The sequence below is a fragment of the Cimex lectularius genome, unplaced genomic scaffold (genome assembly GCF_000648675.2).
Source record: "Cimex lectularius strain Harlan isolate CLEC.00 unplaced genomic scaffold, Clec_2.1 scaffold144, whole genome shotgun sequence".
Taxonomy (NCBI): Eukaryota; Metazoa; Arthropoda; class Insecta; order Hemiptera; family Cimicidae; genus Cimex; species Cimex lectularius.
Window position 1 is genome coordinate 860,305 of NW_019392700.1, and position 18,492 is coordinate 878,796.

General features: G+C 31.8%; 2 protein-coding genes across 3 annotated transcripts in view; one reads left to right on the forward strand and one right to left on the reverse strand.

The window, feature by feature from the left end:
- The window catches only part of LOC106668406 (rho-related BTB domain-containing protein 1), a 38,909-nt gene extending 31,266 nt beyond the window's left edge, over positions 1–7,643 (reverse strand). Inside the window, exon 1 of the mRNA XM_024226095.1 lies at positions 7,508–7,643. Coding sequence (XP_024081863.1) covers positions 7,508–7,534 — 27 coding nt within the window. The 5' untranslated portion in view covers positions 7,535–7,643. The remainder of the gene's footprint in view (positions 1–7,507) is intronic.
- Positions 7,644–15,274: 7,631 nt separating this feature from the next.
- LOC106668408 lies at positions 15,275–18,004 on the forward strand. Of its 2 annotated transcripts, none has more exons than XM_014397108.1 (3): positions 15,275–15,870; positions 15,929–16,033; positions 17,519–18,004. In XM_014397108.1, exons 1-2 carry the CDS (start codon positions 15,512–15,514, stop codon positions 16,026–16,028), a joined length of 459 nt encoding a protein of 152 aa, XP_014252594.1. In that variant the 5' UTR covers positions 15,275–15,511; the 3' UTR covers positions 16,029–16,033; positions 17,519–18,004. The 2 variants fall into 2 exon arrangements, with proteins under 2 accessions (XP_014252594.1, XP_014252595.1); XM_014397109.1 differs by having other exon boundaries at positions 15,348–15,870; positions 15,932–16,033.
- Positions 18,005–18,492: the final 488 nt, after the last annotated feature.

Genomic DNA, 18,492 nt, shown 5'->3' on the forward strand with positions numbered 1-18,492 from the left:
ACGGTTTGAAACAGAAATCGTTATTTTGCCAGACGTCCTTCGCACCTTTTATTTATCAGACAGCACGAGGCGCCTCACAGAATTGATTTAATGAGCCCCAAATATGTAGGAACGTGCTTTTATTTTCGGTTCATTTTTAATGTTTTTGTTTGTTTTCATGTTGGATCAGAGACATTTTTATCAGAGCCGGTATGGTTCAAATTCCTTCCCTTAGTCGGGGTCTATTTTTACGCAATTTCTCCCAACATAAGTAATCATTAATATGTCGCACCCGGTTTGTTTGAACGATCATATAAAAACTCGATTAGTGAATGCGTTAAAAACGCATTAAAATTTTTGGGAATATTAAAATATTTGATGGTTAGTAGTATAAGATAAAGTAAAAACCGGTCTATTCGTTTATTCGTTATACGTTTCGAATTATAGGTTTCGAAATATTTACCGGAATAGAATTCCTAACACAAATTTCCATTCGATTTACATAATTAGTACAAGGATATACATTAAAGATAAAAAGTAAATAATTCTAGTTATTGAGATTAAATATCGCCTTAGCAGACAGAAAGGCTATTTAATCAGTTAGTACATTGCCTGGCATTGATAACTATTTTTATAAGTAACCAATTTTTGTCTTTTTTTGCCCATTCAATCCAATTCGTTTTGCTGAAATGGCAAAATGAAAATGAAAATTGTTACTTGGTAAAAAATGAGGGCCTTTTGTGCTGAAAGATGATATAAAAGGGAAACAGGAAAAATGAACCAATTTGAACAAATGGATTAAATTAGGTTTAAATCATATTAGACGACCTGTTCTTGATTTTCAAAAAAAACAACATTTTTCTTAAAAATATTTCTTTTATTAATTTTATGTACCTATATATTTGTCAAAGTGTATTATAAATTAATAAATTTTTCAACATTTGATTTTTTCCCCTGAGATTAGCCGTTTATAGTAAAATTTACACGTATACTATTAAGAAATGTAGGCTACTAATTAGTCGAAGTCTGTAAATTACCAGATTATACAAGGAAATTATGAAAGGGGTATTGACAAATATGCTCGATTGTACAGTTCATAAATCAATCTTTTAAAGGTATAATAAACCTAATGGGTGAAAGTCCATTATCCATTTTTTGGATTTTACATGAGTGGGTTTGTTTATAAGCCTTTTAACTGTAATAACTGTATGCCAATACGCCTGGTACTGTATCTAGAGTCGTCCTGCATGGCCAATTGCTATCGAACTTTCTAAATTACCGATCTAATGTCTTTCAGCCGATGCTATATTCCCATTAAATACTTTTAAAAATATAAATTTGTAGCCTGATTGCAAAGGAATAAGGTTTCGTAAACAAATTAATATAGAAAAAAACATGAACCTTAATTAAGTTTTTAATGATGCAGTGTAAGACAGTTAGACAATTAATTATAAAAATAAAAGATTTTACGCAAAGGGACAAGAGAAAACATAAAATAAATTAAATAAGACGTTCACATCCAATCACATAGGAAATTGCGAAAGTCTAGTACATTCTTAATTTGAGACTTTCTGAACTGGCCGAGAGAAAAAGAGCTTACAGAAGAGAATTGTGATGTAATGTTTAAAATTAAATACACATCAATGTTTGAATAAAAATGCAATAAAGGCCGTTTTATTTTATATAGAGATCAAGAATAAAATGTTACATCTGAAAATTGGATTCCTCTCAAAAATTTTGAACTTGTCTCTAACGTGGATATTCTATAAGTTTTTCCTCAGCCAATCTGTCAATAGTACACGAAAGGGAAATTCAATCAAGCTTTTCTGCAAGTCCCATAATCTGTAACACCATAGCATACCATCCTATCAAGGCAACTTTGGCAATTTTTGTGTAAATAAGGATGTAGGAACAGATGTTTGATTTAATTTTAATTTTACCAAATTATATGAAAATAGAAAAAAAACGTATATACTTCGCTTGCTAATTTTCTGAATATCCTCGAAAACAACGCCTTCGAAAAGAATATTTAAACAAACGCTTTTGTGCAAAAAGACGTCCCAAGGTTGAAGCCGTTTGTATGGCGATTTTAAGGTCGCAAAATTCCTTTCATTTTTAAAAGTTAAAACAGTTGTGACATACAATACCATGGAACAAGAAACGTTTTTTCGGCTTTTCTCAACACAATGCTTGAAAATTAATTGGCCTTATTTTAGAACTGCAATTATAATACTCATTTTTTCCTAATATCCGTATAGTAACTTTAATCTTCAACAGATTAGAAAAATCATCTAGAATACTTTTTTAAAATAAATATAGGAGTACAGTGGTTACAGGTTTCTTGAATAGCTCTCATTTAGACAATTGTTTAGTAACTTTAACATTCAAAACTTTAACATTAATTAAGGACGTTTTTAGGTATTTAAGACCAGAAAGCTCAAATGGATCTCTTATTAATTCCATTTTATTTCGTGGTCCGATTGGCTAAACAACTTCTTTCAATTAATTAATCTTTAAGTAAGGTATTGGTTGAAATGAAAAATTTGAAAAATGGCAAAGAGGAGGGAAAATTGGAGGGGTAGGTTGAGATGGGAAGTTGGTGTCCGAGTGGATCGAAGTCACAATAGCTAAGGTGGTAGAGCAGCGGTGTATTTAGCCGAAGGTCGTGGGTTCGAATCCCGCTCGAGACACTAACTTTTTCATTTCAACCAATACCTTACATGAATCTCTTATTTTAAACTAAAACAAAAAGTATGCATTTTTTATTTCTAGGATGTAATATTTATACTTGCCTTGTATGGAGCGAAATTATCATAATAGTTTATATTTATATCATAATAGTTTTAAATATTTAAGTTTATTTTTTCATTAGATTTCTTTACACTACATAACACTTTTTGCAATATGGTTCTTACGTGAGTTATACTTGGTTATAGTAATACGAAAGTTGTCATACTAGAACGAAAAGTAATCGTTTACAACCCTACCAGAAACTCCACCACAATGAAGCGAAAGTGGCCCCGAACCTCCTCAGTGAGTGACTAATGACGATGTTTCAGTGTGAAGGATTGTTGTCACTGGGCAACTTTTCCTGCAAGTGACTCAAGCAACACGAACGGAATATATAGAAAATATTTACTTAATGCAATATTTGTAGATCTAAGTAAGAAATAATTGTAATAAAACAAAGATTGTCGAGGTTAATTTTCAGTCTTTCTATCTCGGCTAGGTTGATTGACAAAAATTGACAAAATTTTCAGATTTCCTCTTGCGGTCGGCGAGTTGATGAAGCGTAATTTCATCCTTATCGATCATCTTAACTTGGTCTGCCTCTCCTTGCTGGGTTGGTCTGTTGGTCAGACTTGATAGAATTCATCAGAAAATGCCGAAATGCCTCAAAAACTCAGCGAGAATAGGTGGACCAAGATTATTGGTAACAATCATATTGGCAAAATGCTATCGGGTTGTCCGGAAAATAATGCAGGATTTTAAGTTTTCATTAAAAAAAATCTATATAAAATATTCTGTTTACGTTTACAGGATTACTCATTTGTATGAATGTCANCAAAATCCTGCATTATTTTCCGGACAACCCAATATATGACGAAAACAACAAAGATAGGTAGGCCAAAATTCATCGGTAACGACTAAATTACGGGTTCATCACCCGGCAGACCAAACGGAGCATTCTCGCAATAATAATTTTTATTAATGCTCAAGTACTAATTAATTACGCGATTCAAATAATTTCTATTGAAATGTAACTTATTTAAAAATAAATTATAAATTGTAAATGTATAATTAAATCCATCAGAGTTCGTGGTACGATTGACCAATTAACTTTTTTCAATAAATTAATCTTTATGTAAGGTATGGGTTGAGATAAAAAGTCAGTGTCACGAGCGGGATTCGAACCCACGACCTTCGGCAGCGGTGAATTGAGCCGAAGGTCGTGGGTTCGAATCACGCTCATGACACTAACTTTTTCATTTTAACCAATATCTTACATACAAAGATTAACTGATTGTATAAAACGTTGGAAAATGTTTTTTACCTAAAATTGAGGTATTGAGACATTTTTAAAGTGTAGAGTTGTAGGGGAGCAACTTATTTTCACACAAAATTGATAATAAATTGTGAAAGGCATGTCCGATATAAAAAATGCTTTTTTATGTTTTCAGGAAAATAAAAACTATCAAAAATGTGAAAAATAATTAATAGGGTCCCCATTTGAAAAAAAAATTCATTGGTGTATATGGCAATATTTAGAACAAAAATCAATCTATAAAAAATATAATTAAATATTTAAATGATTTACGTGCGTAACAGTGGACAATAACATAAAAAATGTATTGATTAAAAGGAATTTCTTTGACTAATGTCAATGCGTCCTTGCTGATAATTTTGTTGAGTTGAAATCCTTGAACTTTGATTTAAAAGTGGGGGGCTTGTTTGTACTTATAACGCATTTAAATTTCAAAATAAATAGGAAAAATTCTCCCAAAAAATAAATTCTAAAACGAAATATTTTGAGGTAGATACAAATTAGGCCAAAACTACGAATACAATTCAGAGAATAACTACATTAATTTTATTATTTAGTTATAAATATATTTACGAAAGAACACTTGTACAAAAAAAAGTTATAAAAAAAAATTAAACAAAAAAGGATTTTTTGAACAATGTCGGGCATATTCTTGACCACATCTATGTAGTTACAGTGTGACAATATTAAAAAAATTGACTTCAATGTCAACAAATATTTCTGCCATTTATGGATATTTGCAAAAAGATAACTAAACTCCTGAGAATATTAAAAATTGGACATTTGTTGTAATATTTTAAATCTTTATTGCATCTTTATTCTGAATAATGTAATGTATTTGCTCAAGTTTTCTACATATACTAAAAGTATTATGAAAATTAACCAAATTATGTAAATAATTGTTAATATACAGTTGAAGTCATTGTAGTTTAGAGTACATTGTTTAAAATAATACATTTTGAACGCAAAAACGTATTTTTTTTCTTAATCCGGAACAATATTTATCTTTTTAATTTCTAAAAAGCATAAAGTTATTTGTAAAAAATATTAGCATATTCAAAAAATCCTGATCGATATGCATAAATAGACATTGATAAAAATGTTTCGTGCTTGACTTGGTAAGTGCGCTCATAAGTGCGTTAAAAAAATCGTGGATTTCAATCTCATAAGAGTTTATATTTTTTACGTTTAATAGTTTTTAACTAAATTATTTTTTCATGAATGTTCTGTTAATAGGTTATAACAAATTGAAAATCTAATCAGTTAGTTAATAATAGATATTGTGTAAAATGGTAACAATAAAACTTGGTTATAAAATTGTAAAAACGTTTTATTCAAAAACGTCAGTTTTTATTAAATCTTGTCAATTCCATTTAATAATTTTCATTTTTGAGGTTTGTCTTGTCCGGGTCAATGAAGCAAGATTGATTGAACACCAATTATCTAGCAAGATATGGGAATATTAGTTAAATAAAATAGTAAGAATGCAAAAATAAATAAAATACAAAATTAAAATTAACAGTAAAAGTTAACTTAAAGAAACAGTCAGACAATTTTATCTTGTTAATGTTAGTAAAACTAAAATCGTGTAATAAACCTTAAAATAATTTTATGAGTTTTATGTAGATAAATGATGTTATTCCAAAAAGGAGGAGAAAAATCAATGTTAATCTCTTGTTTTTTCTTTTGTGGGTTTTAAGCGTTTTTGAAAGCTTTGTTTAAGAGACAGAGCGATATTCTAATGGCTTAACGTTGCCATGGGGCATTATCTCTCTAGTAAATATTTTTAACCCTAATCCATTTATGGCGTCAGACTTCGACGTGTTTTCTTTCCTTCGTTTAAAAATTATTTCAGGGTAATCTTATAGAGGTCTCATATGTCGAAGAGAAAATAAATCTATCAGAAGAATGAAGGCTAAATAATAGATTTATTTTTTAATTTAATAGTTATTTTAATTATAAATGGTTTCCTTTGAACTTTCATAATGCAATATATCTCATAAGAGGAAAGGAACTCGAAAAAAGGAAAAAAGGAATTTTCACGTTTTTCATGACCATAAAAATCATAATGAAAATGTACTGCGCAGAATGCTTGACGTTGTTCAAATTCCACTTTAAATCTCATATTTACATCTAAATATTTAGTATTGATACATTTAGAACGATAATAAAATAATATATTGTCTAAACTATCATTGTAGCTTAGTATCTCAAAGAAGCTCTGAAAAATAAAACGTGGATTTTTTTATTCAATTTGATAAAAATTGCACAAACATGTAGGGGGATAAACGATGTCAATAAAAAAATCTTACTTTTTGCTTGTACTCTATAATGAAGGTTAATGGATTTATTATTAATTTTATTGATAATCACCGTTGGAAAATATAAAAAAGAAATTTTAATCTGAGCTGTGCATCGTACAACATAAAGATTTTGTAGGTTGCATAGCTCAGAATAAATTTTTTAATAATAATTTCAAGTTTAGCCAAAAAAGTCATGTTTGCATCTATGTAAGCATTATTTAAGCTGGCCAGTGGAAATCTCGTTGAATTTTATCGCAAAATTAAGTTTGCGGGACATCACAGGTGTAATATTTGTGTTTTGCTTTCTATAAGTTTACTAAAAAATAATGTAATATACTAATATAATAAATTACTTTTATAACTGTTGGTAAAATAGAAGAAAACAGAAAACTTTAATCATCTTGAGGTATGCCTAATGCTGAAATGTTAGGCAAAAAACTCCTCTTTTAAATTACTTTTCATACATAACTTTTGCGATTTAAAGGAATTAGCTGCATAGATCAGTCGTAACATTAGTCAAAATAAATAAATAAAACATTTTAAAGATTCACATTGGTTATCGAAGAAGCAATGTTTGGATTCTTGGCAGCAAGATTAATAAGAGCAACAAAGGACAATTTTACAAAAACTTATTTCCTAAGGTGTCGTTTTATCCTTGGTTTTCAGTTCAATACCCAAATAAAAAGACCAGTAAAATCATTTCCAGACTTTGATCAAATCATGTAAAAAATATTTAAAAAAGATAAACCTGTCCATGGACGAGGTATGTGCATATGGAGCAGTGGAAATACTGGAACATATCATATTGAAATGTAAAAAATATAATAATGCTCGAGAAGGAATGTTAAATGAGGTGGTAAGCCACCTTCTAAAAAATACAGTAGCAAGCTACAAAGAAATAATAAAATCGGATTCAAGGTGCATTTACTCCGCTATTGATGGCTTCTTTGATAGAGTTGGAGTGAGAATTTAAATAATAATATAATAAAACAAGTATAAATAATAAAATAAAAGACGGTGATGGCGTATGAGCTGATGAAATTAATAAACCGGCTCTTCAGTGTAAAATCGCGAGAATTTATTTTCAGCGATGATTTTCATAAAAAAGTATTTTACACTAGGGATCGGATCTAAACAACAATAATAATAAATAGTAAGCGGGGATGGAAGTGTCGTCAACCTTTTGCTTCGATTTGTCCCTCTTCATGTTGCATCTGCGTGTCGAACGTGAACCACGTGAAATGACGCGCAAATCGGAATCTGCACATACGCGGCTGACCTGGGTACACACCGCGGCGACGACTGAACCCCCGAGCTTCCTAGAAGGCGAAAAGTGGGAGACGAGATAAATTATCTCCCTCCACGGGCTTGCTTTCAGCCTTCCTACTATGCTTCTGCCTGTTCCGCGTTGCTGAATTGCGGAAAGGGCACATTGCCTTCCAATGTACTAAAAATCACCTGCTTGCTTGACTCAGATTCGTAGCGTCAAGTATGTACTTAGTTACGAGATACACTGATAGGCAAAAAAATAGTGGCCACCATTAATATTTTTAATTATCTCTTAGTCAATCCTCCATTGATGACCTTACAACAATATTTGTCCGTTTTAAAGGGCTAGAGGTAAATAAAACACAGAAAAAAAACCATTTCTGTTTACAATTGAATTTTGTAAATAAATCTTTAAATAGTCATTCTCTTCTTTATTAGTTTGTCTGCAAAGCTTCTTTCTAACGTTCCGATGGTTTGATTTTTTTATATTGCACCGTTTCTAAATTTCAACGTTGTTGGAATGATGGTTTTATGTGATAAAATTTGGCTAGAATCATCGAGTTGTTGGAAGATGGAAGAAGTCAAGCGTATGTTTCCAGGATGCTTCACATCCCCATAGCAATTGTCCAAAGGGTCTTCCACGCTACCAAGATACTGGAGGTTACTCAAGAAGGCATGGGATCAGGTCGCCATCGTGTCACATCTCAGGAGGCGATTATTGTTTCGAATGTACTACCTAAACGGCATTCTACCGCTGTTAAGATCAAGCAGAATAAAGAAGAATAGAAGAAATGTTAATGCCAATTTACGCTCTGTAAAGCGAAGACACCTTGCCACTAGTATAGAACTTTTTCCAAGGCACAAAACAACTTGTTTAAGTTTCGCAAGAAATCTCAATTGGTCTGTGCAAGATTGGGCTAAAATCTTGTTTTCGGATGAGTTAAGTTTTGTTCGAGGTATTTTTCGGCCGAGAGAAGGTTTGAAGAAGCACAGGCGAGCTATATATCCCCGCAATATTTTCACTCTGGAGAAGCTATGGAGGTCACGGTGTTATGGGTTTAGGCAGGCATTTCTATGGAAAGTCGCACCAACTTGATCTACATCGAGGCTTCCCTAGAATATGCGCTATACATTGAAGATGTGTTATCAGATGTTCCTTATATGGTACTAATTGGCGACGGTTTTATTTTTATGCATAACAATGCAAGACCCCACGCAGCTAGGATCGTTGGTAACTACTTGGAACGGACATCGATTCAATGTTTGGAGTGCCCAGGATGCAGTCGACTTAAACCTTATCGAACGCCTTTGGGACGAATTGTGAAAGAGAGTAAAATATTTTCCAGTGATGCCAAAGAATTTGCAGGTATAGACAATGGCGCTGTTGCAATAGTTTGAAATTTATTCCACAGCACTACATTAAAAACCTCATAAAATCGATGTGACGTTGAATGTAAGCGGTGATCAACGCAATGGAAGTAATACTCCGTACGGAATTGAATAATAATTAAGTGGGAAGTTTATGGGCCGACAAACAGCTGAGGTCATCGCCGGTCCTTTGCGTGTTTTCCTTCTTATTCTCTTCTTTCGCGCATATTTTGTTTTTAACTGCAGCCATTTGAGCGTTTCGCTTCGATACTCGGTTACTGATTCTCTGATTTCAAATTTATACTACGTTGATATACTAGAATGCTAGTCTCTCGTTAGTACCTCAGGTTGTCAAATACAGAATGGAAGCAAAACATGCAATACATATATAAACAAAACATACATCACCACAACCATAGATGTATGGTCACATTCACTCCCCCAGAGTACTCGATATTCCTCGGGGTGGGGTTGAACCCTCTCCACTCTCGCTATAACTTATTTTTACTCTCCAGACGTCATACACTCACCCCAGAGTACTTGATATTCCTCGGGGTGGGGTTGAACCCTCTCCACTCTCGCTATAACTTAATTTTATTCTCCAGACGTCATACACTCACCCCAGAGTACTCGATATTCCTCGGGGTGGGGTTAAATCACCTCTTCCTTTCATGCTAATAAATTACATTCATTCCAATAAATTAACATAAAGTCAAACACAGACACAACACAAACACACATTCTGAATTGAATATTTTCTTTACTATTTCCATAGCAAAATTTTCGGAAAAATAGTTTTACTCAGTTTAATTTTTTATTTAATTTTCCTATTTAGTTTTAATTCCTTATATTTTTCATTAAAAATATCCAGTAAATGGCAAAAAATAAAAATTATAAGATTGCAATTATTTTCTATTAAAAAAAACAAGGGTGACCACTGCCTCTCAGTGTATACCATAAATTTCATCCTTCATGTTCAATTTTAATGATTTACTAAATTATTCATTAAAAAAGTAACAAATTCATTTTTTATTACTTCTTTTAATGATTGTACGTCAGAGAGTGCGAGAAAGTCTTTAAATCAAAAGGATATAATCGATCATCTTGCTGACAGGAATGATGTTCATTCTTGCGATAAGACAGCCGTGTTCACCTGTAACTTTGTGTGTAGATGTATGTTATTATTCTGTTGGGTCAGGTATGACACGTTTCAGTTTTCCCTGCCAGACCTCCCGATACCCCCTTTTCAAAGGGCGAGCAGATAAACGGAAAATGCCATTTGCGACGGTTCGATCGATCTGTCCAAAATTATCTGGACTTCCTTGCCGCCTAGAAAACAAAGTCCCATCGGCTCATGAATAAAACATGTAACGTCGAATCGCGACCTCCGGGAACGCGTTTCAAGGCTGGTTGACAAAATAAGGAAGAGAAACAAGGCGTCGTTCCCAGGCAGCAAAACGATTTGCAACCACCCCAGGAAAATTGGCGAAAGTCGAATTAACTCCTGAATAAGCATCTCGTGGAATGTTCCCATTTTGTCTATTTTCATGTCGCAGAATCAATTTAAATTACTATACATAAGCCGTACGCTAAGTAATTATAAAGTACTCAAGCTCCTCTACCGGAAGTCAAATAACAGATGTCACTTGCAGAAACCTTTCCAGTATTATTGACAAAAATTTTCATTTTAATTTATCTTGTTGACTGAGATCTGATTAAAACGTATAAATAGCTCGGTAAATATTCTCGAGTTGGACGTTATCAGGATATTGGTCTTCAAGGTAAACAGAATTTTTCTTTTTTTAACTTTTTTATTTCTTCTATAAAATTTACATAATATGGAAAGTTTTATTGAGCGTGTTTTAGAACTAAAATATATAGTATTTAATAATCCTACAAGATGATTACAAGATGACTTGAATTTTTTTGAGCGGTTAACTATATTTATTCAGGATTATCATCACGTTAGAAGAAAACAGTTTAAAATTTAAATTTAAAAATTCGTCTATGTAACATTTTAAACTTGAGTCAGAATCGTTTGTACATTATAACAAACGCATTCTGTCTTTAAGATAACACCGAGTCGTCGAAACTGTTATATATTTTTAACTCATTTTACTAATCATTTTTTAATTGCCGTTAATGATATTACGGAATAATTACCGACCGCTTTTCCTGTGTTAATTATCAAGACTGATTGTTTCCTTACATCATCGCGTCATGGTGGAATGTGTCTTATTTCAGCCCGAAAAGTCAATAAATCTGAAGCTAACGGTGGTCTGTTTTTAGCTAAACTTTAAAATTTAGTGAAGGATTTATAAACTGCTGGCGACGTAGCGCTAATTTGCATATTAAGGATAGGTTTATGATAATGCGAAAAGAAAATTATTTCTATTGAAATATGTCAAAAATTATTTTACACTCGCATAAGTTGTAGGATACTTTAGTTTTTCAAACACAAGAACAATAATCAATATAACATGAAAATATATAATGAAATAAAAGAAAATACAAATTGCGAGATAATAAACTACAATGCCCAAACTCGGAATATAAATAAGGAAAGATAGCTCCCTCCAAAAAAATTTTATTGCGTTTTTGTTTTATTATTACTGTTAAGTAGCATTAATGTCTTTATAGTATTTGAATGGAAGAATAAAAGGACAACGATGAGCCTATACGCTGAGACTGTTGCTAGTCTGACTCCATTATTATTCGGCGATCGTGAGATGCGATCTGGTGTGATGTAGGTTTTAGAAAAACATTTTCTTATCGTGCCAACGTTTCGATCTTTATTGAGCCTTGAAGATGATATCAATAAAGATCGAAACGTTGGCACGATAAAGAAAATGTTTTTCTAAAACCTACGTCATACCAGACCGCATCTCACGATCTCCGAATGATCATTGACTAACGGTCACTAAAAACTACACATTATTATTATTATTGGCCATACAAGCCAATGGGAAATGTTCAAATTATGGAACACAATTCTAATTAAAGAACAGGAATAAATTTTATAATTTAAAATCGGTTTAAATGGGGATAAATGAAAGCTTTGGATGGCAATATGATAGATTAGTATATGAGTGAATGGAGTCAGATCTTTACAGCACTCAGAAGGGAAAATAGAAGGTTTAAATATTAGGGCGTGAAATGTCCTTAGTTGTTAAAACGCCATTAAAAATTGATAATAATAAAATAATAATACTATTGTGGGAAGAGAGACCGACAGACTAAGGTCATCGCCGGCCCTCCAGTAGTTGTTTCTTTTTTTACCTTTCACGCGTATTTTTTCGTGCAGTCATTTTATCTTATGAAATAATATAAAACGCGCTCTGTTTATCATAAATAAAAAAATTAAATAAATAATTTATTTTAAAACTATAACAAACAAGAATTTAGCAGAGAGAAACCGCCTAAAGTATTTCTTTTTTAAATTGATTAAATCAATAACTTAAAACATTATTATTTATGATTTGATCCTTTCAATGAAGCTAAAAATTATGGTTCAGATTTTAAATGTATACTTTTTTTAATCAGAAAATCTAAAAATTACTGATTTTTTCATTTGTTTCAAACTTTAGTGACGGATGCAGTGTTCCAAGATTCACCAAATCTATTGTTCTTGTCTAAAAGAAATAAAATATTCTTTTAAACCTATTAAGCATTACCTAAATTTAGAGGGAAAATTAATAAGATTTTTAAGTGATTAGCCTAATTTGCAGAGCTTATTTTGACCAGTGAATCAACCGGTTTTTCAAAGTTATTTGTACATTTATTTTATGAAATGTTTATTCAGATCTTGAAGGTTACTTCCTTTTGGCGTTAAGAACTCTTTCAACTGTTTTTCTTTTTTATTAGATGTATTTATTTCGAGCAGCCTTGCTTTTTTTTCAGCCCAAAATCTTTACCTTACAAAAAAGAAAGCTGATTCTAAGTTTATAACAACACAAAAAGTAACCTTCAAGCTCTTTAACAAGAAGCAACCTTTGGAAGAAAAAACAATTAAAAACAAATTAAATTTATTGAGCTTTCAAGATATTGGTATTCAAAAAATATAATAGCCTTAAAACAATTCGAATTGCTTTATTAATATTAACATAAAGATGAAAGTAAAAAAAATAGTATCATTACTATTGACAGTGATCAAACAGATTTAATAATTATTTAGCAAAAAATGTTCAACCAAATACAATTTTCATATTTTTTAAATTCACTAAAAGCTTAACTTTATGAGGCTTTCCCTTCATTAATGGTTTAGAAAAACAGAATTTTACGTTTTTGCTTAGAAATTTTTAACATCATAAAATAAATTTTTTAAGCGTTAATATTTAATTAACGATTATTTGGAGGTCGTAAGATGCGGTCTGGTGTGACGTGGGTTTTAGAAAAACATTTTCTTTATCGTGCTAACGTTTCGATCTTTATTGAGATCATCTTCAGGGCTCAAAGTGTTTGTTTTCCGTGTCATTCTTGTCTGACGTGTTACAGCAGTCGTCAACACGACAGACAAGACTTAAAGATTAAAAGAGAGTTCAGTTCCTTCGTAAAAAAATGTCCAGTTCTATTAAAACTATTTCCACTGAGTTACAAGGTTAACATATATAAATCATAATGTTCAATTCATTCCTTGATACACCGGGGGTAGAGATTATGGAATATATTCGAAACGTGTTTATTTATTTTCAGATTTAGTTCTTTGAAGTCTGTTATTATTTGTTCTAACGTGATAAGCTCTCCACAAAACGGGCATTTACGTGGTCTCACCCCAATTAGAAGGTGCCCGTGTGTGATCTTAGTATGACCTCTGCGCCACCTGGTAATGGACTTTTCCATTCTGGACCCAGCCTCAGCAGGCCAGGGCTCGATGTCTTTTTTACATTTATAATTTCGAAATGTTTCTTTCGTTGAAGCGGATTTTCTATTAATTTTTTTCTGGCATTAACCATCGTTCTTTGTAAATCCGCTGATCATACAGAGAGGGTGGGGTCGTGTGGTCGTAACTAACTTCGCTGTCTTATCTTCTTGTTAGTTCCCGGTTATTTTCCCCCCTTTTTCCCACTGACCATGGGTTCGAATCCCTTCCGTGATATTGACCTTTATCGCTAATTTTGTTTATATAAAATTAAAAAATATATAATGTAAATATAAAACAAATGTCTCAAAATGTACAGAAACGATCGAATATTTGAAATAATTTTTCCCATTTCAAGTTTCCGGTATTTGATTCTGACACTAGCCAATCGCTTTATGTAAGTTACCTTGAATAGAAGGTTTAGAGAACAAAGAGGGTTCAAGTTTATTTTGTACCTACATCTCGTCTAACCCGAACAACGTCAAGTCAAATTTACATACACCAATTTAGTTTTTAATTATTTCTTTTGAACACCATGTAAAATTTGGAACAAATTGGTAAATTTTGTCTAATTATTTCCTAAAAAAGTCTTTCAAATTTAAATAAATATTTATTACTTATATAAATACAATAGGACAAATACAGTATTATGTAATTCCCTTTTCCAGAAGAAGATAAACAACAGATTAGATATAAAAATAAACATGTGTCTAGTATGAGCATCATTAGCCGATTTTGTACATATGCGTAGTATTTTTAAAGGTTATAAATTTATTTTAAAGTTCCTTATTATGAAATTTATGCTGTTGCGGTAAAATAAATAAATAATAGTAAGCGGGCGTATATTTTCAGGTTATTACGTACCATTTCTTTTAATTTAATTAGGCCAGATTTTTAAATTGTTTGAACTTGTTTAACTTCTGGTTTATTTTTAACTAGATGTTTTTCCAAATCCTAAAATAAATTCAATTGCCTTATGAATAATCATAGTTCTCTGTTGATTTTCATATTCTGTTCTAATAACAGCAATCCGAAGTGTTAGATTTTAAAAAGGTCCAATTTTGTTTTTTTACTGTTTACGCATAAAGATATAATACTTAAAACGACTTCGTTACATTTTTCTTTAAAATTGAATTAAAAACGCTTTATTTTTTTTATAAACACAACAGGGGAATAAATGTGCTGAACAGAAAAACTACCAATCATTCAATGGAATTTTTTTTTCACAGATTTGAAATTTAGCGAAATAAACGAGATAACCACATTGCCGAAAGAAACACCTGATTCAAAAAAAATTAAACAGTGTTAAATCAAGACTCAAGTTATTTAACCCACAGTAGACAAACACAACCAAAAACTGAAAAACGAAAAGAACATGCTGCACGCTCTTTTTTAACAAACACGACTTTGTCAGGCATTATCGACATCTGCTTTGAGATAATATAGGCAAGTTATACCTTATATTAATAGAGGAATACCTTGTACATTTACTAATACAAAAACTAACTTATGCGTATGTACGCTTGGTTTAGACTTTGTTAAGAAGTAATATTACAAAATAACGTGTGTGATTTCATAGGCAGTAAGTCGGTATGACAAGATACAGATGCTACAGCTGATTTGATAATTTTTATCAGGGTGATGTACGTGTTTCGGTATTGACAACCCGTGTTTATCTTACAGGCATGAATGCAATCGTGCCTATTTCTGATGCACCATTTTTTCGGCAAAAAGAAGCACCAGGACCCTGAAGAGCTGCTGAAAACAAAACCAAAACGACCATCGCTCAAGGTGACTTCGATCGCTCAAAACGAGAGCGCCGAAACTTCTAAGAAGTTGAAAAATGCCCAAAAGAAAACGAAACACACGAAAATCAGCCCGTTCACCAAAATTCCGAAGCAAAAGACCCGACTGTCTTCCCCGCCACCGTTGACCCCACCGCGCGCTGTATCGGTCGCCGAATTGTCAAAACTCGGTCTAAGAGTGTCGCAGCAAGTTCTAGGAAGACCCATTAGGGACGAAGAGGCTGAACTGACATTCGACTCAGCGTAAGGCTCTATACTGAAAACTTAGAAGATCTTTACATTAACTTTTTCTTTGTTTCAGAAGCACTAGGAATAGCCGATTATCGAAAACAGTGCCAAAAGACAAGTCCAACAACCCAGAACACGCAAAGATCCAGGAGGCTCATACTTCTTCCGCCTAATAAAAGTAAATATTATTATAATATACATTCAGAGGAAAGCCGTAACTCCTTTGTTTTCCTTCTTTCTGGAAGTATCAAAATTTTAACTTTTCATAAACCTTAAACCAATAACAAAGAATCAACCATTGAACAACTACTCAACTTCTATTGCTTACATTTGCTAATACCTTTTTTTACAACTAAAAACAATAATCCATAAATGGACAATTCAAATAATTTGTTCCATTTCAACAATCTTCAACTCTAAACGTTCAGCTGTAACAATAGAAAGCAGCAATAAAATTGTCTATGGGTAGCAATTATTTTTAATAGAAGGCTTTAACTGCAATATAATTGGATCTTTTTTATTATTAAGTTAGTTAAGTTAATGTAATTTAAACAAAAAATCTATATTCTTTTGGGATTAGATTATTATTCTCATTAAAGTTTACACTTCTAGTATAAAATGAAAATAGTATTAATTCTTACCAAATTACAACTAACTTAATAAAATATTAAAAATTTAAAGATTTATCTACAATACATATTGTCTTTTCATATATTGTACATTTTCAACAACTGCAAAAATGCTATTTTATTTTTGAAATTCTAACTAAAAAAAGGCGTTAACTCGTACTAACATTTAAAATCAACTTTTTCATCTCAACCAAGACCTTAGATAATAAGCATCATTAGTTACATATGGATAAAAGTATCGCCTTGAAACTTTAAATTGTTCTGGCCATTTATGGCGTCCATTTCATAATACCATAACTAAAAACTTGCAAACATAACTCAACTCAAATAACAGTCGCGATTGTTTATATTTTCAATTAGTCCCAATAGATAAAAATACATTTTAATAATTAGTTTGTACAATTTTACAACATGCGGTATTATAGTTTTAGGTTAGTAGATTTTATTCTGTTAATTTTTTGTATGGTTCATTTGTCTATTTAAATAATTAAAAAAATAATCGGTTTACATTATTTACGATTATCTTATGTAAAATTTAAAATGATTTCAAATTGCAGATTTTGATACGTTTTAATAAGATTAGCTTTTTAGATCTTAGATCAATCAATCATTTTCCTTACTTGAAATATTCAAATCCTGTTATACGAGTTACAAAATATTTCTTTAGTTCGTTTTTTAATTGCCATTTACATTTTTTATAATTATTATTTACTAGTTCTCAATAGGGTAGTTTAATTATTCAATTATTTGTAGTTTTATATCTATGAATTTTGTTTTAATTTTGTTTTTGTTTTAATTAAGAATATTAAAACATTGTAAAATGAATTGAAATAACTTTATTCCTCATATTGTCGAACCAGCTGATGTTGGCTAGTTCTTGAAAATCCTAATCCAAATAGAAATCTAGAATTTTGACACCTCCACTGAAATTGTATTTCTTTACAATATTTCTGTAAAATTGGGGAGAAAATATTTTTTGTTGTAACAAGACGTTTCTTTGTTGCAATAAGTTTTTTTTCATTTTTAATTTGTAGATGACTTCACGTAAGGCGAAAAGCCCGACGTTCTACGTTCCATCAAAGGGTCCGGCGAAGGGCAAGAACATGCTTATGGACCTCTGGGACTATTTCAGCGCTATCGCTCAAAATGTGTCGAAGGCCCGAGTGAGACTCAGGAACTACCTTCCTGGTAAAAAGCTGTTCGGCTGGAAGAAACGCCTATCAAAGAAGTGTTCCGACGGATCGAACAAATTCGAGGACGGGGCGATCCTGATTGGACCGAAAACGACCAAAGCGCACGAGTTCAACAGTGAAGAATCTCTTATGGCTGAAAACGTAAAGGAAGTTTTGGGTGATGCAGGTTTCCCGACCAGCGTCGAAACGAAGTTGGCGTTGCAAACATAAGTTGGCGTGCGTTATATACAGTGAGTTTTAAACATCGCTATTTTATTTCGCATTTAAACAAAAGGGAAAAAGGAACACAGATAGGTCAACATTACAATAAACGAGCTTCTTTTGAAATATCGTTCTTTATGTATTTAAGTTTTAAAATATGGAAATATTAACAAAATATTATTAATATTCATACCTTTTTGCTTTATAACAACATATTATATCTCAAGGCCATATTTTTAATTGATTATAGATTTTTTGGATGCGATATGTGATATATTTTTTGGAACGATTGCATATATTTGCGTAAATTGAGGGGCCCAATTACCCCGAGGAATAAATTGTGGTGTTTGCATGTTATTTATTAGCGTGAATGCAATGCTAATCCTCAATTACCCCGACGAATATCAAGTATTCCGGGGTAGTGTGAATGTTATTTATTAGCGTGAATGGAAGGGCCTATCCCCATGTCTGTTTGGTTCCGTCCTCATCGTTCCGTCCCTGCTAAATAATTATTTTAAATTTGTCCAATCACGCAATCCACTTTTTTCTCTGTCTTAATTTCAAATTCAAAACGACTGGGAGATATCTTATAATGTCAGAACCAGTAATAACCA

What these genes read in the sequence shown, in the direction of transcription:
- LOC106668408 (XM_014397108.1), top strand. Translation starts at nt 15,512, where the DNA reads ATGCAATCGTGCCTATTTCTGATGCACCATTTTTTCGGCAAAAAGAAG. An exon ending in GAACTGACATTCGACTCAGC is followed by an intron (nt 15,871 to 15,928) that starts GTAAGGCTCTAT and finishes TCTTTGTTTCAG; the next exon opens with AAGCACTAGGAATAGCCGAT.